At 36.0% G+C, this 26,088-nt stretch overlaps 1 protein-coding gene across 4 annotated transcripts in view; it reads right to left on the bottom strand.

The window, feature by feature from the left end:
• Positions 1-4,327: 4,327 nt before the first annotated feature.
• The window catches only part of ERCC6 (ERCC excision repair 6, chromatin remodeling factor), a 46,402-nt gene continuing 24,641 nt past the window's right edge, over positions 4,328-26,088 (bottom strand). For all 4 annotated transcript variants that reach the window (XM_027718309.2, XM_027718318.2, XM_027718301.2 and 1 more), the window contains exons 8-21: positions 25,236-25,371; positions 19,310-19,480; positions 18,692-18,868; positions 17,232-17,348; positions 15,745-15,840; positions 13,719-13,937; positions 12,885-12,995; positions 12,316-12,435; positions 11,241-11,335; positions 9,211-9,356; positions 8,424-9,128; positions 7,652-7,853; positions 7,251-7,329; positions 4,328-6,829 (exon numbers count right to left, since the gene is read on the bottom strand). In XM_027718309.2, coding sequence (XP_027574110.1) covers positions 6,404-6,829; positions 7,251-7,329; positions 7,652-7,853; positions 8,424-9,128; positions 9,211-9,356; positions 11,241-11,335; positions 12,316-12,435; positions 12,885-12,995; positions 13,719-13,937; positions 15,745-15,840; positions 17,232-17,348; positions 18,692-18,868; positions 19,310-19,480; positions 25,236-25,371 — 2,800 coding nt within the window. In that variant the 3' untranslated portion in view covers positions 4,328-6,403. The remainder of the gene's footprint in view (positions 6,830-7,250; positions 7,330-7,651; positions 7,854-8,423; positions 9,129-9,210; positions 9,357-11,240; positions 11,336-12,315; positions 12,436-12,884; positions 12,996-13,718; positions 13,938-15,744; positions 15,841-17,231; positions 17,349-18,691; positions 18,869-19,309; positions 19,481-25,235; positions 25,372-26,088) is intronic.

Consider the following 26,088-nt stretch of genomic DNA (forward strand, 5'->3'; position numbering starts at 1 on the left):
ACCCTCCCTAGGCATATACCTTCAGTTTTACTCTCATGGTGCTGCTTCTAGACATTAATGTCTGGAAACACATAGCTAGGGTTCCCAAACAACCTTAACTCTGCCCTAGAGGCAAAGATTTATGAAAAAAATCCTCTCTGTTTAATATAAGCTGGGACCACAAACAATGAAATGCCTCAATCGTAGTGCAACTGCAGAAATTCCAGTGTACAGTTAGCCAAACGTAACCCACTGAGTGCTGTGTTCTTTTATTTTCATACTTCTGATTAGGCAAACAACATAATGAAAGCCTCTCTCTCTATTCTTTCCTAAGACTGCATGACTCACCACTTATGTAAGCCTTATGCAGGAGTTGGTCATAGCTCCTCTGATGATACTACGTACTGGTTTGTAATTAGTGCGAGGCTTCAACCTCCCAGTTCTGTACAATAAAAATAGGTTCTCTCAACTTACATGTTGTGAGCAGTGTGGCTTTGGGAGCCCAGGAAAAGCTGGGAATCTCTCAGGAACTATGATAGACAGTTAACAACTTAAAATGTTGGGTGGATTCTCTAGAGTTCAGCATTGGCATTGCTTTCCCTTCTTTCTCTCTCAAATGACTGGATAAAGAGTCTGTAGCCTGAAGAGTTCACAATCATCTGGTTTTCAGGTATAGCTTATGGGTAAGAATGGTGGGATTTATTATATAGCCTGCCACATCCTCTTTGATGCCATTAATTACTGCAGGATGGCAATATTGAAAAAGCATGGTTATTTCATGGTATTAGCAGTGGGCAGAACAAAATTTACTTAGGAGCTTTCACTGTACATTTTAGAACCTTAGCAAGTTTGGACTTAAAGGCAAGTCCAACCCTGCCATTCAGAAATTAAGAGCTCAGCATATACCCTCCCTTCCCCCATTAGTTTTGTGTTGGCACAAACAATAAGAGCTAGTGGGTAGAGAAGGTTGGAAGTTGCTTCTTAACACAGCTGCCTAACACTTCATATGTTTTCTGTGCAGGTTCTGTAGTTCCTAGTTTAGTGACTCACAACAGAGTTATTCTTTTTGAGGAAAAAAAAAAAAGATTAGTTTTCTGCTCCCTGAATGCAGCAGTGATACACTGCAGTTGTCCCTGGGTTTTTCAGGCAGGGAGTAAGAACACAAGGTGTTTCACTCACTTCATAATAGCTGTCTTAGGCCCATTTAAAAAAGAAAAGTGGAATGGCCCTTGTGTGAAAGACGTCAGTCTTCTCTTAAAGACAGTAGAGGCGGCAGAAACAGGGCTACCTGTTAACAAAAGTTAAGAATTACTAAGGAAAGCTTCATCTTCTATGTCTCAGCTGAAGGCACAGGACTGTACCACATCAGCGAAACTGTGTGAAGTAGGAGTGGTGACATCACCCCAGAGCCCAGAATAGCAATCCCTTGAGGGCTGGGTAGATGGAGAGCCACTGAGTCAGTAAGCGTATATTCAGCATTTAGCTTGAATGTTTGAACAGGGAAATTATAAATGGCCCTAAGTAGCAGAGAGTGTTTTTACCATGTATCTAATATATAAATACCTCTCCCAGAGGAGATAAACTCCCAAGTGCAGACTTGCCAGTATATCCTGACTCCTAGACATGTGCCCTATGCAAGCCCTTCAAAGACTGGACTCTCAGCAGTTTTGTATGATAGTTTTGTAAATTAGAGTTGCTGAATTAATAATCTAGACAATAAGATGCCATATTGCCTGTGTTTTTCCAATCAGGACTTCTTCATACTGTGCTATAATTTCCTGAAGCATTTTTGAAGAAAGATGTATTGCTTCCCCCAGATGACTGTATCCATCAGATGGAGAAACCAATGCAGCATGCATTATAGTGCTGCATCCAAAGTCACCCAGAGGTTTATAGCAGGAGAATCCAGAGATCCCTGCTTCTAAAAGACCAAACAGGTAGATTATTCCATACTTTAAATCATCTCAGCAACTATGTTACCTTATTTAAAACATGAGGAAAAATTAGGAAGGAAATAAATAATTTCTTGGCCCATACATCAAGAGTAAGCCAAATTTTGATGTTGTTGTTACAGGGCCTCTTCACATTTAATTTTTTTCACCATCTTTATATATCATTTGAGAAAGCACAGCCACCACCTGCACAAGACACACTGCACCATCCTTTCTTGTTGAATCACTGGGATATGGCTGTTCTTCAACACCTTCTCCATCAAAGAGAGAAAATTGCCTAAACCGTAATGATTAGATTTTACATAGGAGTCACACCAATATGCAAAAAGAATCCAAGTCGGATACTATTCCACCAGTTTAATTATCCATCTACTCAGATCCTTCTTTTAAAATTATCTTATGTTGGAGAAAAAGAAAAGAACAAACATTAATCAAGTTACTGTTTTCTCTAAGATTGTTTTGTCAAATTAGTTGCTTAAGCTACTGTTTCCTGTGACAGTATCCCCTGAAGGATACATCCTATAGTAATAACTTTCACACTGCTCTTTCTAGTAATCTGATGCCTGCCTGGATATCTCCCTCACTGAAAAAGTATGATAATACCATTATATGTGTATAGGTTTTGATAGATCTTAATGTGTAACATTTAAAAATCTATCAGAAAATTCCCTCCCTCCCCACCAATGCTCTTATTTTCCAAGTTACACAGTATATAATTTACTTAACAGATTTTGAGTATCTGCTCTGTCTTCACAAACGTAAAACTTTTTATGAAGAACAAAAGTGAAGAACAAAAATCCCATCAAATAATTCTGAAAATCTTCTCCCTTCTATTGTAGCTTCTTGAAAGACAGAGAACTGCACTACTAGACGACAGTAAAAATTAGGCAATCTTGGAATCAAAAGAAAAGTTGACCTTATGATTTGAATACAACTGTCTATAGGTAACTGTCATCTGAAGCCAAAACTTGTAGATTTAAAAGCCCACTTCTCTATCCTCTATTTGGGAGGATAACGTTTGTTATCTGCAGTAGACTCAATTCTCCACATGGTGCAGCCCTTTCAGAAGAGGCTGAGCCACAGACTGAAGCTGGGAATTTAAAAATACTCCTCTCAATTTTTAACCACCATTTCTACCTATCTATCCATTCATCATCTTACATTTCTTTTGTAGTGAGTCATTATAGTCCAGAAGAGTCAAAGGGCTACAGCCTTTAGGAGAGTCTCTTTTCTCTAGATCAGAATTCAGTTTTTATACCAGAGATGTGTGGGTTGGCTATACATTGTCAGCAAAAGGATGAACAGAGGAGAATAAACATCTGGAATAATGTAAAAGGAGGGTAGCATGGGGTGAGAAAAAAATCTTAAACTTTTTTTTTCACCTCTCCCTTTCTAAATATGGTTTGAAACCAGAAGGAACAATTATGATAAGTTTTAACTTCTGCTGTTAAAATATCAGTGCAGCATGTTTTATCCAAAAAGTGCACACAGTCCCCCATAACTGCCTACAGAACAAAGTTTTTGCTATTTAGCTTTCTAGAATTTTGTTCAACTACATTTGTGTGGATGGTAGGTCACACCATCTACACTTGCAAGACATTTTTGGAGTAAGTATGGTGCTCAGCTTTTAGCATCTTTACAGGAAAGAAATTTTCAGTAGGTCCTTGTGGTATTTTTTTTTTTTAATTTAAGATTATACTCACTGTTCCATGCTGAAACATCTTCCCTTACTAAGATTTAATGTTTTTGTCCAACTTGATTCCTAAATTAACCTTTGATTGTTCTTTATCTCCTTTTTACTGAGATAAGAAAACAAAATATAAAATCACAAGCATTCCACATGGATGATTTTTGGAATCATGCACAAATAAAGTAGCAACTATCAACTATAGTACTGAGTATTTGGAAACTGAGACATTTAAAATACAAGGTTTGTTTGACTATGCAATATCATTAGTCAGGAATTGTTTTAGACGTTCTGTGAAGATGTGAAAGGAATTCACTTTACACAGGTAAAGCTAAACAAACAAAAATCAAATAATGTTTTATGGAATAAAAGTAGAAAAAAACCCCTCTTCTACTTCAAAATGCATAGCAGCTATATTATGTTTCAGAAAAACTTTTACCTATAAATCAGACTGTAGATGTTTAATCACACATGCTTTTAACTACTTAAAAATATTTTTTGAGCATTATACTAATTTAGTCAATTAAACATTTTAAACAAATGTTAGTACTGGAAAAAAACTAGTTGCTAGGAAGCATTATTTGAAATTGTATGAAAAATGGAAATATAATTAAAGATAATATAAATGATTTGGCCAGTGCCACACTATACAGGAAAAGATGCCCCCCCCCCCACTCTTCCCCTGTGCCCAAACACTTGTACAAGACACTTTTGTTTTTCCTTTTTTAATAAGTCCATAAAAGCCAAGGATTTATAAAAAGTACATGCAAGTCTATTTACATTAATGGATCATCGAGAAGCTGCAAACTCTCCTTAGTAAAGGAACTATGTCTTTAAGATTGGGAGTAGTAAATAAAACAGGACACCAAAACTAACAGATTAAGGTGACAACAGTAGCTTTGCTGACTGCTGAATTTCTGGTTCGTTCTTCAGGCAAGTAGAGATGCATGGGGACATGACAACCAAAACAATTCAAATTCCCTACAGCTTTGAAGAGAAGAGCAAAATAATTTCAATTTTACTCTTTTTCTGATCAGTTTAAAGTCATATCAACAGATCTACACCCTAAATTATTACTTTCATCTTTCTCTTGAAAGAGGGAATGTAGGTGAATATAAACAGGATCAGAAAAAGAGATGTTAAGAAAAGATGCAGTAGTCTCACCTTCAAATACCACGAGGAAAACAGATTCTTGAATTGTGTGCCCTGTTCAACTCTAGTCTCTGAAAAGCCAGTTGATCAGTTATTGAAACAGTGAAGAACCACTTCTTGCACATTTCTACAGATCCTTTATCACTGAGCAAAAACAAGAGGAAAAGCCACTGGAAGTCTCCTAAAGGCTTTTTTTATCAGAAAGTAATAGTTTGTATTCTTGCTTCACCATTCATCTTTCAATATTTGTACTTTCACTCAAAGTAAACAAGATAATTTCACAGTAAGCAAAAACTAAAAGTAGCTTAGCTTTCCCTTCTCTTAATAGCTTAGGAATAGGAAAGACATCAGGCATATTTAACTGTTCCTAGTTTGAGCCATACAGTAATTTAATGTTGCTCCAACAATGTGATTTTCTTCACAAAATCTATCTGTATTTTCCCCCTTAAGATTTCCTTGTGTAGCACACAAGGAAGACAGACCAAATGTCATACTTGGATTTGCTACAAATGACCCGGTTCTTCCTTCCTTGGAAAAAAAATGGGTATTGGAACTTATCCAACTGTCAAGAAGTTTGATATTTTCCCTACCTACAGAAGAGGTATAACCTGTAACTTCTGCATATGTTCCAACTATGTCTCCATCCAAAAGTGATTATGTTTAGTAAAATCCAGTAACACCATCAACCCTCTGACCAACTAACACCCCAGCCTATGTCAAGGCATAAAATCTTAAGTGCTAGGAGGGAACTGGAACATTTTGGATATAAATCACAGTGAAACACATGAACATTTAATGATATTTCAATTATCAGTCCACACCTGTGACAAACATAACAGTTACTATCACCTCGGTGGCAAGAAACACTGCACCAAACACCTGCCAGTGGTGTTTGGGACTGTAACTGAACTGCTGATTATGGTGCAAGTGGGTGTTCTGGAATTTAATAAGTTTTCCTTAATTATCAATTGGCAGTTAACTCAATATTCTGCCAGGCTTCCTATTTTTTATGATTAAACCTTCATGGCAGTAGAATTAATTTTCCAAGTTAGTTAGTGATATAAGTTATACTGTATATGCTAGATACTGGCAACAACTGAAGCACCAACATTAAACCAAAATTTTCACTACTGACGAAAGTTTCATACAGTGATTCTGATGCACTTGGCAGTACAAGTGAATCTCTCACGTTAACTACTATCATCTCCCCCCCTTGTTTTTTTAATGGTACACTGTGTGCCCCGTGACCATTCAAGTAACAAACAGGAAATGAAGGAAGAAGTTTTCCGGAATTTCACAGAAATCAAAGTCTTACAACTCATGGCAACATCCATGGTTCTTATTGTAATAAAAAGTCAGCATATGTTCTTAATCCTATTTATATTAAGATTTCTTTTAAAGAAAAGGTGCTATTTTGTATTGTTTCATCTATGAGGTAGATGGCACTTTCATATAAATAGTGTAAATCAGAAATTAAGGTAGCTCTAAGCCTGCAACAAGTCCTGCTCTACTGACTGTTCATAGTAATTATTTATGAATACAAAATACTTGTAAATTTTAAAAGTCAAACAGTAAGTCTTTGAGAGGAGAATGGTGGCCAAGTGGACAGAGAGATGCCTTTGCTTGTCAAAGGTCATCGGAATTCTGGCTTTAGCCTCCAGACCCCTTCACCGTTCGGGGTCCTGTGGAAGGTGCAGATGTTGCGGAGAAGTTCTCTGAAGACACAGGAGTGCGCCGCAGGCAGTTTGGACTCAAATTCCTGCAGTAATTCCTGAGTGCTGGCCTCGCCGTCCCCGCGCGCCTGGAATGCTATGAAGTTACGTAAATCCACAAGCAGTTCATCGTATTCTGTTGAACCCTCAACTGGGGTGGGTGCTGGTTGATGATTCTCATCTCCTTCATTCCTTGTCTGTTGTGGTAAAATAAAGTGGTTTCTTGCCCTCATATTAGCTAATAAAGATGAAGAGTCTAGAGCACTGGACGATTCTCCAGATTTTCCATCGAAGTGCTCACTGGAACTACACTTCTTTATATTTTGTTTCTTTATTGGATCTGCATCCTGCAAATAAACATACAGACTATGGAGGAAGTTGTATTTTGAGACCCACAGAATCTGTTAAACAAAATCTGCCTGTTGTTTAGACTTAAACCATAAACATGACCACTCAAAACTTAGTCAACTTAAATACACAATAAAGAGGTAATATATTCTGGTCTCAACTTTAGAACTTAGGAAGTGAAAGAAAAGCATTGCTGGTCTTGAGACAGATAACTACACCACAGTGCAATTTGTGACTGCTGTATCCAATCAGACCTCATTAAAACATGAAAAACCAAAAATTCACAGGTGACTAAAAATTCTAGAATTCTACATAATCATACAACAAATGTGTATGAGACATCTACAGTATAAAACAGATTTATTGCATAAATCATAACATTTCACATATATCACCTCTTAAGACAGAAATGTCTCTTACCTTCTGCTTCTTTGCAGGTGATGCACAAGTGGCATGTGGAGACAGCAGCATGGAGTTTCTTTTTTGACCAAACCGTCTCCTAAAAACCCACAAACATCCATCAAACATCCTTCTCAAAATGACTAGTACAGTTTTTCCAAAGACAGACTGGGTTTGTGTTTTAGGGTTCTCAAGAGCCTTCTGCTAAGTTTTCTGTTCTACTGTGCAACAATAATGCTTTCTTTGTGCTTCAGAATAGACTACCTTGGCTTGTAATGTGCCTTCATCTCTATATTAAATATAAAACATGAACACCACTTTGATACATGTTACTGCAAATAACAAGTGCAAAGAAAGATAAATCCATAACATCCTAACTCACTCTTCTGTTTTTGAAAAAGCAGCGTGAGGACAGAACTTACTTTATTCCTGATGGTGCACCAGAAAGACCACTCATGCCTGTCCAGGTTGGCACACCAGAAGCAGCTCCTAAACATTGCTGACGAGAGATTTTTAAGGCTCTCAAGGCATTCTGGGCCACTCTGCTTGCTTCTGCTTCCTCCAGCACATGATCTACACTGGAAGCTTCCATAATGGCATCATGCTTCAGAACACTGTGTACCCCTAAAAACCACAAGACTCAAGAGGTGAAGGAGGACATCTGCTAATTTACATGAAAATCAAATACTCACTTTTTAAGTGAATGCCACAGTAACATTTTCCCTTTCTCATGTTGATTATATTAAGCACATCAGTACAGTCATTCCTAACGAGAACCCCTTTCTATATGAGTTAAGTAATCAATTTGACAGTAAATCACTTCTGGTGTGCTGATGAGGTCATTATTCACAACAGATCTGGCAATTATGTGGGTAAATTGATCATTTCCATTGTTATGGACAGGACAGACAGAAGTGAAACCCTTGTGTAAATGAAGGTTGATTACATCCTTATTTCCAGGAGAAACACTGCATTACTTCTATATATCCAGAAGTGCAGGTCTATCTGAACTGCTGGGGCCAAGGTAATTAGCACATTCATAAATGTTGCATTTAAATTATGAACATCTTAAGGTCTCACCACAGTAACATAATAAACAAGTTTTGTATTGTAGCTCTAACTATCAGAGTAACAGAACTGCTCTTTTCCTCATTTGCATAGGTTAAACCTCTGTTTAAAAACAAGAACTGTTACCTGATTTTTTGAAAAGTTTCTGCAAGACATAATCATCATTTTTCTTTGAGTCTTCCTCCTTCTCTTCACTGTTCTCCCTTCTGTACTGTTTTTGTTTCACTAGATGAGGAATGCGTTTTCCTTCAAATTTGGCATCTTTGTGATGTTTCTTCTTAAACTCATCTTTGTGGCTCTCATGTGACAGCACAGCCACCTTGTGCTTTGTTTTTGAGATACATTTATAATGATTATTATCTATCTGCCCATCTTCAGTTTTAGCATCCTGCTTTTCCGAGGAGCCAGCTGCATCACAAGTAAGGCTAAAATCTGCCTTGGCATTTGCATTAGCTGCTCCATGTACTTCATCAGCCACCACAGCAGTCAGACTTTTGGCATCCTCTGAAGACCCTGCATCGCATGGCAACGACTGGGACACAGATTTGTTGCCACTGTCCAAGTGTTCCTCCTTGCATTTATTCAGTGAATTTGTATCAGTAGTATCTTGTGCATTATCTTTTGCATAGCTGTTTTGGTCAAAGGATTCCAAATTTCCTTTGGTTTCCTCACTTGTCTCTATTGCTTTAGAAGAAGAATCTTTCATGTGTGTGGTTGAGCAGGAATTGGAGGACTTGCTCTTCTTGTGTGAGCTGCTTTCTGCAAGATGGAGATCACGTTTAGAAGTACCATTATGAGATGGCTTTGGGACTTGAACATCTGAACCAGTACCTGAGGGATAAATGAAATAAGCATCCATTTAACAACCACTTAAAACATTTTCTCTTCTAAACAAATAGAAAAAAACATGTACCTGCAAAAATCGCACTTGTTTCTGTCCCCTGAGACACATCTGGGCTGTTCAGAGTAAAGAGTTCATAAAGGTCATTGGATTTGAAGAAGCGATTCTGCTTAGGGTCTTTCAGCACTCTGTTTGTTAAAAACTGTTTGAAGATTTGTCTAAAATAAGAAAAAAAAAAGTACTTTGTGCATAAAACAATGTCTAGCTATGTTTAAGTACTGAATACAGTACTTAAACAGAAAACTGTATAAGCACAAATATTACCCTGCAGAACAATTAAGCAGTGGGAAGATTATGTTAGTTTCCAAAACAATCTTGAGTTAGTAACTTTCAAAACAACCAAGGAAGTTGTTAAACGCAGAGATTTATTATTTTGCAACAGCCCCATAACACAACAGGTAACCACCATCCTGAGATGTCCTACAAGGCATCCCTTAACTAAGCAATAAATAATTTCACAGCTAGTATTTTTTTTTGTCCATTAAAATTGAAAAGCTTGCATGTTACAATAAAACTATCAGAAACCTCCTGAAAGAAAAACAAGAGCTTGTTAAAATGACAACATTTTATATGTTCAATTGATTGGAGGGATCAAAAGCAACAGAGTAGCTCGGTCTGATTGTGATGACTGGATGACAGCCACTGAAAAGGGAAATCAGACTTGTGGTTAAGAGGAAGGGAAAAAGAGAGCCCACCTGCAGAGGACTAACAGGAATAAATCTGGGGGAGAACTGAGATGCAAAAAATCTTCTAGTATTGGTAAAACTACTTCTATGCTCTATTTGTACTACACAGTGGCTAGAGTAAAAGCTATTTTTTCTCTACAAAAAATACATCCCTAAATAAAACTGGAAATCAGTTCTTTAGAACTGTTTTTATCATGTTTTTGGCTCTGTGTACATTACACAGTGAAACTATTTTTAAATCTAGTTGTTGAAAACTAAGTTTAAACATAAGCACCAGCTACTGCAAGTATCCACCAAAAGACTTCATAAAGTTTTTAAAGATTATCTGAGCTTCATAGCTTCCTGCAATGATGATCACATATTTGCAGGGAAGAACACACAGGAAAAGAGAAAAGACAGTTGCTTTAAGTTCACAGTCCATTGCACGGTTCTGGAAAGAAATGAATTTCTGATGGCTGTGCTGACCCTTAGAGTCCAACTCCTTGATGTGGTCAGTGTTGTTTAAACACAAGTATGCCAGAGGGACGGAAGCCAACCAACAGCGGATGCTTTGTGTCCATGTGGCAAAACAGATTAAAAAAGGCATTCAATAAGTGCTGGCATTTCATCATCTAGAGCTTTTCGTTCATCTGAGTTTTCCAAAAGGATATTTCAGTTCTGAAGAGTAATGCCTAGACAGAGGATTCCCATGTACATTCATTTGGAATTCATGTGAGTGAAGCTAACTACTGAGAATAATGAATTGGAAAGCAAAATAAAAAGATTTCATTGATTTCAAAATGCAAGCAACTTTAAAGGCTTTAGCTACATTTTGGAATAAATAACACAAATATGACTGGTGGTTATTTGGATTTAATTCTTTCACTTTGGAATGATTTGGGAATAAAATCAAATTGGGTTTGCACAGTAGTAAATGGATGTATGTACCATATACATCTTGATATATCCCAAGGAGAATATAAAGAACTCGTTGATTTCAATTTGCATTTCAAACTTGTTGAGTCTCACATTCTGAGTAAGGTGCTGACTATTTTCTCTTTATGCCTCATACTCTCTTTTCCAGTGTGTGCTGGACACAGATGTTGGAACAGACTGATAAGGTACATTTAGCAGGTGGGTCTTGGAGCTGACAGGGAGCAGCACAGCCCTGAAGCTGGGAGTCTAATACTAGAAGAAGGTCCATTTTTCAGGAGAAATTTTAGAAAGTTTTGTGCAATGTGCCCACCATGACCAAGGTTGGGAGTTACAAGCCATGTGAGCACATGCACACTGGGTATGTCAGTGTTGCACCACCTTGAGTCGCTACAAGCATTTTCCTGAGCATGCAGCTGTATCCAAGAAAACATTCTGACTGACCTGTGGTATATCTTCTCTTCAATAGTACCTGCAGTGAGAAGCCTATACACAGTCACCTCTTTCTTTTGGCCTATTCTCCAAGCACGTTCCCGAGCCTGGAACACAAGAGGTTTGGTTATCAGACATTAGCCTCTTAAACATGTGTCTGACAGAGAGCTAATGATAATACTGTTTCAAACTTAGTTTGGACACTTAACATAGTTCAAGAAGCGGTATTTCTACAGCATTATGACAACTAACTCAGCAGGAGAAGAACAAGATTTAGAGAGTTTACATATGTAGAAAGACAGGTCTCCAACTGTACCAAGAAATCTATGTAAAAATTATCAATAAAATTATATTAAAATTGGAACTTGTATCTAGAATAAGTAGTTTATACAGACTTATTCCAGTAGGGATCTATTTTACAACAGAGCTTTAATTTTTATTCTTTTTCTTAACTGAAAGCTTTCCTACGAACATCTTGAACCAACCACTAATACATACCACTCTAAGTCAGAGACACGTAGATCTCAGAGCTACATAGGATTCTATCAAAAAGTTTTTTTCTCTCAAACACATAAGCACTAGAGTCCCATCACACCCTGAGATAAAGCATGACTTTTAACAATATTGGCTTAGAGCAGCATTCAAAGGACATAGCTACATATCGTTATCTAGTGACAAAGCCAATTTGAGCAACACTTGTTCTCCTTTTCTTACCCTGCATTGTCACCACGAACAGTTATATCGGTTAAACAGCTTGCACAGCTGTACTCTCCCTTCAAAAACATCTGGTTTATTCATTTTAAAAACACAGGCCATTTGAACTGTTTGTTTGACTACAAGAATTGACAATATTGAAGAGTGGTAAGATGTAACAACATAAAGGGGATGTGGTGGGAACCACTTAAATTGGTTTTGCCACAAGAGTATATCATAATGTGGAACTGCACCCTAAGCGACCACTGCTGGGAACAGCAACCTTGGAAAGAGCTACACAGTGCTTTAACACTACTTGAGGAGATAAATGTAATTTCATCTTCAGTTTTGTTTCAGCTTAGCTGGTAAATGGAATGTAATAAAACAAACTCACCTGTGTGTCTACACTGGGATTCCAGTCAGGATCATAAATAATAACCCGGTCAGCACCAACCAAGTTAACACCAATGCCACCAACACGAGTTGTTAAGAGAAAAAGAAATATGGATTTGTCCTATAACACAAGAGAGAATTAACTAAAGCAAGAATTACCAAAGTGTAACATTAAAAAAAATAAATTAATTCCTGAAATCTTTTATTTTCAGCATTATTTACAAAGATGCAAAGAGGGCCAAGAGAAGGAATAAATTTCCTTGTTCATCTAGTATCTATTTTGACAAAAAAAAGTAGTCTAATCTAAATCTCATTTACTGTTGTCCAATAAAATTTCTTTTCCCCCTTCTCAACTGTGTTTTTTTTTTCTTAGCAGAAAATCCAATTTAAGTGTGAAAGAAGTGATGACTTTTTTCTGCTCTCTCACTAAGTAAGATGTTTCATTTGACATAACTCCCCAGTTTTGTGTCTCAAACCTGACGCAGTATATTTAAAAACACACCAAAGAGGAATGCAAGAACTTAGCCATACTCACTAATAGCCATTCATGTATGGGATGTAACACCTCACCTCATTATATTTTGTTACAAGAGGCTGTCTGGAAGCTACTGCTGTGGTGCCATCCATCCTGAGGTAGGAATAGTTTCTCTGTCTCACAAAGACTTCAAGTATCTGCATCATCTGTTGTGATGGAAAAAATTCAATGAAATCCAGATGCAAAGACAGCAACTACTTGATCAATCCATAAGAATTTGTGGTATGAACTGCAGTGTTAATCAAACGACCAAGATGACAAACAAAAACTCGTGAATCTTAAATGAACAGAAAATTTACTTATGTAATTGGGGAAGAAAATTACTTATTTCACTGCTGAACGCATAAGTGGAATGTTTGTGCTTGGTTTGGAAAGCCCAGGGCCATAGTCTCAAAACTTAAACAGATAAATGGTGCAGCATTCCAAGGGAATCCTCAGAAGCAAGACAAAATCGTGACTACACAGGGAAAACAAATGAAGGTCACTGAGTTACCGGCCCAACACACACAGTTCTCAGGATTAGACATGCACATGCATTACACAAGCTGAGTACCAATTCTATCCTGAAGCTACACAGCAGGGACAGCTTGCTATGATACGGGTACAACTGATACGAGCTTTGACCCAGTATACTGAAATTGGGCAACACTGCCACAACACTCTGTCACTCCAGTAAAGCTTACTGAGCTTGGGAACTGGTCTCCAATTATTCCAGATATTAGTAATTTTCATCATTTTTTTTCATTAAGATTGTAATTTTCTGAGAAGGACACTACAAAAGGTGGTTCTAATTACAAATCTTGTTGGAACACACACACTGTTTTTAGTTTTAGTGATAACTAAAACTAAAACCCAGTAGCTCATCTTACCTGTCTTGACTGAGTAAAAAATAACACTCTGTGACCTTGTTTGTGCCATATTTTCAGCAAGGATTCTACCACTATCATTTTTCCAGAACGTTTCCAATATCCAAACTGATTTGATTCCTCCACTTCAGCATCTGGTACACTCTTTGAAAAGCTGGTACTATCAGCGACAAAGTCAGGGTGGTTGCAAATCTTTCTCAAAGTTGATAGTCCTAAGAGAATCTAAAGAACACACGATAAAAGTATTTTTATTTTTATGACAAATACTTGTATCTATAAAGGTTGTTGTTGAGAAAAATAAACAGTAATGGATTAATCCAGTCATCATAAAGAAGTTTGTTTTTAATAATGCTCTTTTGGGAAGTCAGTGGATGATAATACTTGTTTCATGGAAAGTTTTAGGAAATTTCAGTATAAGAGAAGGTCAATGAAACTTTATTTTCTTATGAGTCTATTCTGGTGACAAGAGAATTCTGCAACAATTTCCACATCAGCAAAAGCAGTCCTCAGCTGTAACTCACAGTCGAATTTTTCCTACTCAAAAGGAAAACTTCCACCAACTTTGTTTCTTGAAGTTATTGTGTCCTTCCTTCCAGCTGCTGCCATATTAGCAGGTAACTTAAGATAGACCTTGAGTATAGTAAGTATACCCACTAGAGCGCAGGGAAACAAAGAACATATGAGTAAAAATATTTGAACAAACATAAAAAGCTGAAATTACCACTCTTGATGCCATTTAGAAGGGTTCTGTTCAGTTATTTATTCAATAATATTACAAGTGTTACTTATTCTTCTGATATAATGAGCACTCATTAAAAAGAGCTAGCTTGAAACAGCAAATCCCTGTCTTCTAGCACTACAAGTTGGATGAGCCTGCTCATAATTTATGGTTTGTTTGGACAATGGGGTTTTTGTTTTTCAGCTGGGATTTGCTGCTGTCACACAAAACATCTAATAAAAGCACTGGGATTTACTATCCAAAATTTTCAAAACCCTAGCAAATATGATAGCCCATTCTGTAACATCTTTGGGAAATTTCTGCAGATAGTCTTGTACAAGCCACCTCGAAGATCAAGCTCCTTAAAATAATTTTCACTGGAATAACTAAAATGGCTAGGCACTTGAAAAAACTTGGCCACTACACCTTTTGCAAGACCTGGAAAAATATAAAAACATTCAAAACAGGAATAAGGACAACATGTGCTTTGTATGGAACTGCAGTATGTATTGCATTTGGCTGTATTGACCAAACAACCGACTGGAACCACTGTGTATGAGGGGAGAAAGGATTTCACAGTTCACAAGATAAGAAAATGTGGTAAACTACACATTATAGCCAAGGCATACTATCTCTCCTCTTATAAACAACAGATCTGTATCCTGCAGCTAAAATGGAAGGGAGAAACATCCACTGCATGCATAAAAATGCCAAAGGGATCAGATGTGTGCAATGTAGGAGTCAAAGGGAAGAACAGACATTTTACACAGGCAACAGCTAGCATTTGCAACTGTATTTCAATTACTCCTGTCACCTTGGCCACAGCAATTTCAACACTTACACTGTGAGGATGGAGGCAGATGTTGAGAAGTGACTAATAAGACAATAACAAGGATGCTTGCTATTTACTCTGCTATATGTTAAGATTCTGCAATCATCAACTGTTGCATCACAAAGTTATCACACCTGAACTGTACTCTCACAACAAATTATGCTTTTCCTTTGCTTCACTTCTGCAACTAATTAAAAGCACGTATGCAGTTACCTACAACAGGTCATCCAATAGCCATGATTTGTTTCCAAGACCCCCATTCCAATCCTACTTTTATCTGGTCATGTCACTACATATGGATCACTAACTCTACATATTTCATATAACATTTATTGAGAACAAAAAAGCAGACATTTACAAAGCAGAACTAAGATCAGTGTGCTTCCCTTTCTCCTCAGAAGCCAACTAGAAGAATGCAAAGGCCAGTCCCTGACTTTATCCACCAAACTCTACCTGTCATTATCCTTATTAATGCCCACCTGCATGTCTCCATTGAGAATCTGGTAAACTTCTTTAGAGTTGATGTAATCTTGATAGATTTGACGTTGCTCCTCTGTCAAACGGCAAAAGAGGACCTACAAAACAAAATGACCACTCAAGCCCAACCTGTGTGAATTTTAAAACTTTACAATGTGCTACAGTGAAGCTTCACAGATGTCTGACATATTGAAATACTAAGTTAAAAGATACTGCATAGAAATAATCAGAAATAAAAAAAATATAATTTTTAGAGAATGAACACAATCAGTAAAATGAGTTTCATGAGGTTTTATGTGCTCTTTCCCATTTATGCTTTCCCCTTAAATTGCTTTAGTTTTGAAAGTGCTGCCATTTTCCAGTTTTAATGAGGTAACTGTGCAGCGTTAGTGTTCTCTCGAAGCTATGTTTATAGGAACTGCTTTCCATTGTGGGTCTGTTATGTCCCTTACAACTTGCAAATTCTTACTACCTCATGGGAAGTTTAGCACATGTGATCTGTCATTAGACTTTGAGTGTGAGTATATAATGATTTTTCAGATGCTTTGATGGGCTAAAATGGAACAAAACACTTCCTTGCATCCTGCAAGGCACCCAACATTTTGGTGTAAGTCAAACTGAGGTAGTGCCTTCTGACTGACCAGAACAAAAATCAAATTTGTTTCATCTGTTTATGACTGCATTCTTTAGATTAAGTAGCCCAGTACACTTTAAAGTACGTAGAAATTAAAATTGATTAAAAAAGATCATTAGACTGACCAGCAGAAACCGAGTATGGCCTACTCGTTTATTATGTACCCTTCAGCACTGTCTTACAAAGGCTAGCACATCTACTTCTCTTATAGAGGGAGAAGACAGGAAGAGAATGAGAAGAAAACATGAAAGCCTGAAGCACTGAAACCTGAGTGGCAGAAGAGCCTAATAATTACCACATGTGAGTATTTGTAGGAATTTTAGTTAACTAATACTTTCAACCTCCTCTACTTTGAGTCAAAATGTTTCCTAAAAAAACATTCCCCCTCATGGTAAAGCAAACAAGTTTTACATCAGAAGGTATAATATTTTGGAAATTTATTAAAATGTACAGGTCAGCTAGCTTGCGAGATGAACAACTGCCATCAAGTATTTCTCTATTACTTCCTGCCCAAATTAATATTTTTACAGCAGGAAATAATGCTAAAGTGTTTCCTGCTGTGAAAAGGGAAACAGACAGGCAACTCATTTCTATGCACAGTATTAAGCAGACCTGACTACACTTCATCTATCCTTTGTTTTTTAGACGAGTGCACTCGCAGAGACCCTGCAAGACTGTGACCATTTAATACTCAGAACACTGGTGAAGAGAATATGAATCTTGAAAGCTCTACATCTTCTCTTTAGTTAAAACAGCATTTCAACTGCTATTAGCAAAAATTATTTCCAAATGACCAAGAAAGATTGAGTTTTGGGAAGGGAAAGGACTCAGATCTAGTAGTGAAGATAAACAAACCTGTTCATTTTTATCTGGAAGTGAAAGGCTCATTTTTACATCAGCCTTCATTCTTCGCAGCAAGTAGGGGTTTATGGTGTCCCGTAACACACAGGCACATTTGTATGCAGTTTTTACCTGAAAATAGGAAGAAAAAAAGCAAAAGTTATATTTTGATTCTTGATATTAATTTTAGCAACAAGCAAAATTCCATCACTAGTGATAGGAAAATTCTAATAAAATTAGATATTTTATATTTTACATGGATCTAAAGTTACATATTCAACACAATAATAATTGCAATACAATTCATGTTAGCGACAATAAAATTGAATAAGTGTTCCTGAGATACCACAGATTTGTCTTTAAAAGAGACTAGAAATATTTCTTTAGAAACCAAAGATAGAAGTGAGTATAAATCTACACAAAACTAAAATCCTCATGAAAAAGTGCTAATACATATAACTGAAGATCAAAAAAGAAGCCTGCAGCAATGGTGGTTACTAGACAATAAGTGAAGATTAGTGCTCACTTGAGACTATTAAAAAAAAAAAAAATCAGTACAAGAAAATCCCCATGATCACAGAAACTAAAGGTCACTCTGGCTTTAAATGGAGCATATGGTTCTGTAATGGGTAATGGATGTGTGAGATGGGTAATAACTGTACATAACAGCTAAAACCAACTTAATTTCTCTTAAAGCAAAACAAATAATAATATAAATTATTGATATGTAAAAAACCAAGTTGAAAGTCCAATTTAGTAAATTACTAAGATTTAGAAAAGGGAAGTACTTACACTCAAAAATAAAATAAAACTTTAGAAATGCATGTGTGCATTACAAAGAGGATTTAAAAGGATACAACTTTCTTAGCATTTATACAAAAATTAGTCTGCAGATTATGATGCAGACAATTAATTTATCATCTAATTTGAAAAATGTTCTCAGGCAATACTGAGAACCACAACTACAAAGATTAATAGACATACTTACTAAAAATCATTTTCCAAATAATTTTTGCTTTCAAAATTTGTTTCTCTACTTTCAGACTTCCAACACCTACTTTACCTTTTAAAATAAAAATAGTTTTCAGTTTGGATTTAAGGATTCCTCTTACTGCATAATTTGACAAAGCTTCATATCAAACAGGAAAGTTCTATTTAAGTACATCAAAATATAAGACAGTCATTTTCCACCCCATTTTGTTTATCTTTACTTCACATCAAAGAATACTTCTAATGACACAAACTTCAGGGCTTTTGACAAGAAAACCCTTTGTATAAGCTGCACCCCCCATATAAATGAAATGGCCTCATTTAGTTGAACAGTTCTTTTTGTACATGCAGCAGTAAAACACACATGCAGCTCTTTTTTGGTTAGTGTAGTGTCTAGAACATACAGCATGAAGTACATTTAGATGTCAGTTTAGAAACAACATAACAGTTTCCTTCAAGCAAAGTGCTATTTTTGGTGCATTTACCTGGACAGGAGAGGCATTGCAATATCCTCCCATGGTTATCGGGACAGAAAACTGCTCCATGAACACAGGTAGTGTTCCCAGTTTTCCTGGGAATATAAAGTCAAAGAGGGACCAGAGCTCCTTCAGGTTATTTTGCATAGGGGAGCCAGACAAGATGATTCGATGGGGTGTGCGGAACTATTAATAAAAACCACAAAACCAAAAGAAAGTTATTTTCATGGTTCATGATGTAACCCATCTCCTGCCTCAGAGGATATTCAATTCTACCATCAATGAATTCTCATGTTAAAATACATGGCCTTATATTTGTGAATAAAACAGCTTTCTGCAATATACTGTCCATAAACTACTGGCAGAAAATTGACACCAGCAATCTGACATTTATACCCAATGGTAAATTACTATGCAACTTAAAATTTCTGATTTTTTTCTTTACCACACTGCTGTAAATTTACTCATGTAAATTCATTAAAAATGTTAAGTAAATTAAATAGTCAAATACCAACCATTGTGATTTATGCTTTTATTCTTTATTAATGATCAAACGTATATTTTTATGATAGGCTTTTAGATCTTGGAACCTCCTCCCAGAGCACAAATTTATTTTTTATAAAGTACCTGCTTGCATGCAAGCGTGACTGCAGCATTTGGATTTCGGATTTTGTGACCCTCATCCAGAATCACATAATGCCAATCATACGTGTGGATGTTGTCCTGCATCAGTCGAATGTATGAATAAGATGTAATGAGAATTCCATGGCATGAAGCAATTTCATGAATTAGCTTCACCTAAAAGCAAAAGGTGCACGTTGTCAGCAACAGTGAGACAGAAATCTCAAACCTACTGAACTACACACATACAAGTCTGCTATCCAAGGTATGTATAAAAAGTTTTGTAAAAGCAGATATATAATTCACATTGCAAAAAAAAAAAAAAGCATAGGCAAGATTTTGATTACATGGTTCTAAGCTCACCTGTAAAAGAATTTTCAAGCACTTGAATACTATGTTATAACAGATCAGAATTTGACCTGAAGTCTGGTCAAAAGGAAACAGTGGTTTTTATGTTTAATTTTTTAAAGACAATACCTAAAAAAGCAAACACTGGATTTGATTAACGCAACCGGTTTCTTCAAGTTCTCCAATATGCATGTCACAAACCCAGCTTTGTGTGCTGCAAGCAAGATCTAGCACATCAGAGGAAAATTAAACAAGTGAAAAACTGAAAAACAATCACAAAAAAAGAATCTATTTGGTTAATTCTAAATTCTGTCTAACCTTTCTCATTAATAGGATTTATATATTTGTTATCAATCTTCAAATTTTGTGCTTCTCTTTTAAGCTATAACCTTTCCCCAAGTTTTTACTAGCCTTTATAGTTGCAAATTATGTAGGGCAGAGACAGTCTGTGCCACTTTTCACAGCACTCAAAACTCATCTCTATTGCATTTATCCTCCACATACAAATCTAGAAGACTTAAACAGAAGATGATGGGCTGAGAAGCAATTCTAGATGAAAGAAACACATCCAATATAAAAGAAAAAAAGAAAGTAGAACCACCACTGAATTTGTTACAGGAAAGACAAAATCCTTATTACTTGAAATGCCTTTAAGAAAATAAAATAAAAAAAACCCAACAAAACCCCCCAAACAAACCCAACAAAAAAAAAAAAAAAAGGAAAAATCCATCTCAAAAAGTGAGATAAGTTAAAAAGTCCATGATCTTTTATTGTAAAATTAGTTGCTTACACATACTCCAAGATTTAAAGCTCTTATGACTTGAACTTTTCAAGAATTTCTACTTTCTGATTATCATCTCCTGATAAAACCACAGCACATTATTTAATGTTGATATCACGATTCTCAAGAGAATATGCAATCTTCAAAACAATTTGCATTACAGGGAGAGTATGATTTCTAGGCAGGTGTGGACACCCGAAGCTTAATTCTACGATGCATATTATCCACAGTCTGCAACATTTCTCGAGTGTCAGCAAGGGCCTATCCTAGAATATTGTAGACATCTCTACCCAAACACTTACGACAAATCATCTCGGGCGATTTAAAATTAAAAGCTTGTAAAATATGTAACCTCTCCTAATTTTTGCAATTAATAGGGTATGTCTGCAATTAGCCTGACTTACAGAATGCTACACTCTTGTCATTAAAAGATGTTTTGTGAAAGTGCTGCTGTTATTATGGAGGCTCAAGAGACCAATCCCTCCTAGAGGGCAAACAGTGGACCAGTAGAAAACAACAGCCATAAATCACGCTGTCAGGTAGCAGAGAGAACAGAAGTGAAACACAGGCACATGAAGGCCATTCACTGTAAACACACCACAGCAGAATCCTAGTCAGGATTTACCGAACCTGTAATTAATTAAAGTTTCCTTCAAGCTAAATTTTTAATAAACAAGGATTTGTGCTGACAATGAAGAAATACAACACAATTTTATCAACTCACACTATAACACCAACTCTCATTTTACTGCATTAGGTACTTTCTCAGAGGTTGCCTTCACTCTAGGTGCAGCTCTTGGAGTAATTTTAAATATTTTAAAATATGGTAACAGATTTAATATTGGATACACACTCTTTTGAGGGTGTGGCATTTCAGAATTTATGCTATTTTATAATGTATTACTTAATTCACAATTCTTGTTTGGTTAGATTAAAGCACGTTTAATTTAATTTTATTTTTTCTTGAGCAATACATTTCACTGAAATATTTCAGGATATGTACTGTTAAACTAAAAAAAAAAAAAAAAAAATTTGCTTAAGAGAGACAAATCCTACTAATGCCAAAAGATAACACAGTCATTAGCTAGTTTTGAAATTCTCAACTCTGGCCTTTTTATGATGCTAATGAATAGAGGAACATGTGAGTAGATTGAGTAATTATGAACTTACATTTATGTTCAGCACAGTACTTCAGACCTTTAAAATTCAAGGACAGTATTTTCTCCTAACTTATCACCCAAAGTTGATTGTGTTGCCTTATCTACACCGGGACACAAGCAATGTACTGGATGATTTTTGGCAAACAATACTTCCTAAAGCCAAAATATTTATGATTTATTCTAAGGACACACCTTTAAGCAAATTCTTTTTTCCTGTTGGTACCTCAATGTAGCTACAAGTTTGTTTCTGAGTGTACAAAAACAGGACAATTTTTCTGACTTACAGAAATAATGTTTATCTTTTTTTGGATAAAGCAGTCTTTGAAAAAAAGGTTTAAGAGGACCCGAATTCTGAATTATTATGTATTACGTATTAAAATTGTAATTTTCTTAGACAGAAATGTATATACTAAGACTCAAATTAAAGAAATAGACTAGTGATAACTACAAAATTCTCTAAACATTCAGATACCTTTGAGCAAGTGTGAATATAGAGATAATATCTAGTCACACAACCATATTTCACTTGTGAATCAAAAACACACTCTTCAGCAGACTTATCACATCTCATAACCAACCATTAAGCCCGGAGATCTATAAATGCAACATATAAAACCTCTTTATTATTTCCCTGCCCCCAATAAAACAATCTAAATGGCACCACGAAGAGGCTTCAGAAGAACACATTACAATGTTTAATAATGTAAAAGTTGCAATAAAAAGAGCTAAAGCACTTAGCACGTATTTATCAAGAATGCTGCTTCTTGGGGCATGATACTAAGTTTATCTGAGTTTGGTCCTCAACTCAGAAATAGATCCTTTGGCTAAAGTATGGTTCCATATACAGTCATGTGGAGTGAGCTGATAACCATAACCCCTGAGGCTTATTTTGTTTACATGTAAATTATGTACTCTACTGTGAGAGTAGAAGGTCTAAAGTTTTCAGTGTGTAGGTATCTTCAAGTAGATGGTTTCACAGCATGAACTGACAATGCTTTTGAGGGTTGTGTTGTGTGTCCTGCATTTGACCCGAACAAGGGAATGCAAAGTTGCAGCTTTACAAACGCTATGTGATTACCATTAAAGAACTGTTAAACTCAGTGTTACCTGTTCTAAAGATCAAGAAATTAGAAGTTCAGCCTCGAACTTAAAAAACACAGTCTCCTTCCATATGTGCTATGTTAAACAAGATAACTAAAGTTCATGTTCCCTTTTACATTCTACAACTTACAAATGTTCATGTGCCAACAGAAGTTTTGAAACAACAGGACAAGCTCTTTGTATAGAAGGCTGTTTTTCCAACACTTGCAGAGCTTTCTTCTCCTTACCTTGTGTTCTATATCATAAATAAAACAGTATTTGTGATACACTACATTAGATTTACTTCTTTGTTTTCTCTCATCCTTAGAGGTCTCAGAGCACTCAATGTTTACAGATCAGATTTAACCATAAACCATAGTAGGAGCTTAATAGCATAAGACAGCACCACAGGAAATATTTAGCCATGAATGCTATACCTTGTTCAAACTGAAAGCTGACTTCAAAAAGGAAGACTATTACTTAAATCTGGTTTTTCCTACCGCTTCCAATTTAAGCACATTTTTCATCACAGAAGAACCAAATGATCTTCTGTGATCACAAATGCTACTAATAAAAAAAAGGGCAAGTTTTACATTTCATCCAAAGTAGCTCAAAAGCTTTGGAAACCCCTTCAACTTTCTATTTCACTTTCACTATCTAAAATACCAATCTGCCTTCCCTTGAGGATAGTTGAAGGTCATTAAATTATTAAGCATATTTCAGGGGGTGAAACTGGAACTTCACACTTCTCCACTGCCAAAATTTTCTACCTTTGTTATTTTAGGAAAGGAATAACATAATCTCCCTTTTGAAGCTTCACATATGCTAAAAACCTACACAAATATTATAGACCCAGAGGTATCTTAGTGAGATGTCTCAATGACTGATCTGAAATTGGCTGGTAAGATTGGCGGCCAATCTGGTGCTCACAATTCAGACTGTTATTCCATACTATTATTCCGAAAATCCTGTAATTGCTTGCAAAGAAAACCAAAATGGGAAGAGAGGATATGCCAAGGTAAAACAAAAAACCAAAAAAAACCCCAAAACCAAACAACAACAACAAAATTGGTGAGCCTTTCACTTACCACATTGCTCAGAAGTCCTACTGTAACACTAAAGAAGTGTCACTAACTGAACAGATGTGCAAGGTATTGCCTGGTATCAATTTATGATAAAACAATCAGAACAGATGTCTTCCCCACTCTTCACTGTCAAGTGAAATACTTCCATAGGCAAGCCTAAAGAAGTGGGAGACAGGCTCTTGCACTGATGTTTTTGTATCTTAGAAGGTGCAACACAAACTGCCTATTCATAAAAGCACATAATTTCACCAATGTTAAAAGATTTACTATTTGCTAATATTTCAGGATTCCTGACAATGTTATGGTAAAAATTACATACACCAATCACACCTAAAACATCAACTTAAATTTTATCAAATGAAACTTCAGCTGTTGTCTCTTTCTGCTATGAAATACTGTCTTGCCTTACGAGACATCTGTCATTGCTTACCTCCTTTTTTCCAAAAATCTCATTCAATAGTTTTACAATTAATCTTTCTCTGTTTCTTGGAAATTATCTGTCCCTCTTTCACAGGCCTGCAGAGAACAAGCTGTAATACTCTGTTTTATCACAAACAACCTGCTGGCCAACCACTACAGGATAATGTAGTCCTCAAAATCCACTGTCTGATGTCCTTGAAAACCTGACTATACCTGCAGATGGAAAAATTTGAGCCACTCTGTCAAGTCCATTAATTAACAAATAGCCCAAAATAAGCACACATGATTTAATTTAGGAAGACATGCAAGCATGTTATTGAGGTCAACAGATTTTTAGGGCTTGAAAACACACCAAGTTAATTGAACAACAGGAAGCTATTAGCACATTAGAGTGTGCTATTCCTTTTTTGCCATGTACTGTAACTGCATCAATTACCTCAGAATATGTTTAATCAAGTGCAATTAAGCACCATATCATTTTAATGTTATTACAATAAACTCAATAAATATTTAAAGAGAAATTTAAAAATGTTCTGCTGAATCCTGAAAATCCATTTAAGCACCTAAGGGAAAGTAAAAATTTAAGTTTTCCTTGTTTTGTTCCTACAAGGTACCAAAGTTTGAAACTTCAGACAAGTCAGGCTGTCCAACTTCAGAAACAGATTAAGAACATGCATATGAAGAGAGTGGCAAAGAAAGTTAAAAAGACAGAAAATGCACTGTTTGCAACAATGAAAACTAAGAAAGTAACACTGCCATGAAAGAAAAGGAGATTAAGTCATGTCAACTGACAGTGACCAACTGAAGAGAAATTGCACATGCATGCAAAACATATCAGATCAATAACATACTGATACACAGAAATGCAAGAAGAGAATTCCTAGGTGCTAGAAGCATATATCTGGTGTACAAGCAGTCTAGTCATAAACTCCTTTTTGTCCAGTTTACTAATAAATCTATACAAGACAGTGAACTTTTTGTTCTTTTAAAACATTCAGAGAAAGGGCATACAAAAAAAAAAAAGTCTCTGGAATTACAAAATGGATGTCAACCATTACCTTACTCTTGGTATAAGAACCAGTTTCATGGAGAACAGCAACTCTAAATGGAGGCCACCAAGTGTGGAATTCTTTAACCCACTGATGCAACACAGTAGCTGGACAAACAATCACTGTTGGACCCAATCCCTGGTACCTAAAATAGAGTATTTGAGGAAAAAAAAGAAACCTTTAACATGAAATAAATACTTTGTATTAAGTGGTTCATTAAAATACACACATATTAAAATGACACAGTTTATAGTTTAGACTGGAATATGAGAGCTATGGAAATTAATTGGCACTTTGTTTTCCTGGAAGTCTGTTTTTTAAAGGAAGATGAAGAAGGTACTGCTAAAAGAATCTATCCATTGAACAGTTTATGGATGCATCTATCAAGATAAACAGAAATAGAAAAGCTCCAAACAACAAGGCATAAGGGAACTTCCTCCTGTGATATTACAAATCAGGTTTTAGTGACTGCTGTTTCTGTAAGAGAAAAGAAATCATTAACAAGCAATTATTTTATTACTTCTATTATACAGAATGTGTAGCTAGAGTCTCACAAATGGATTTACACACAGGTGTTCTGCTTCATGTTTGTAATATAATGTACTATCATCATCATAATTTACAGAAAAGACATGGACTCTAAAGCAGCAGACTATATCATCATGGAAGTTGAGGACTGAGCTCAGCTCAAACTGTCTCACAAGTTTCTTATTCATAATCACACGATTGTTTCTGAGAATTACTAAGGCAGTTTGAAAAAAAGTCTTTCTGTATATTAAGTTTAGAGCTACTCTTAAGGTTAAAAAGGGAAAAATCTCTCACACAACAGCCAAACAAGAAATATTACCACCACATATAAATA

This window comes from Pipra filicauda, unplaced genomic scaffold (assembly GCF_003945595.2).
Source record: "Pipra filicauda isolate LSUMZ 115617 unplaced genomic scaffold, ASM394559v2 scaffold190_size1978887_pilon, whole genome shotgun sequence".
Classification (NCBI taxonomy): Eukaryota; Metazoa; Chordata; class Aves; order Passeriformes; family Pipridae; genus Pipra; species Pipra filicauda.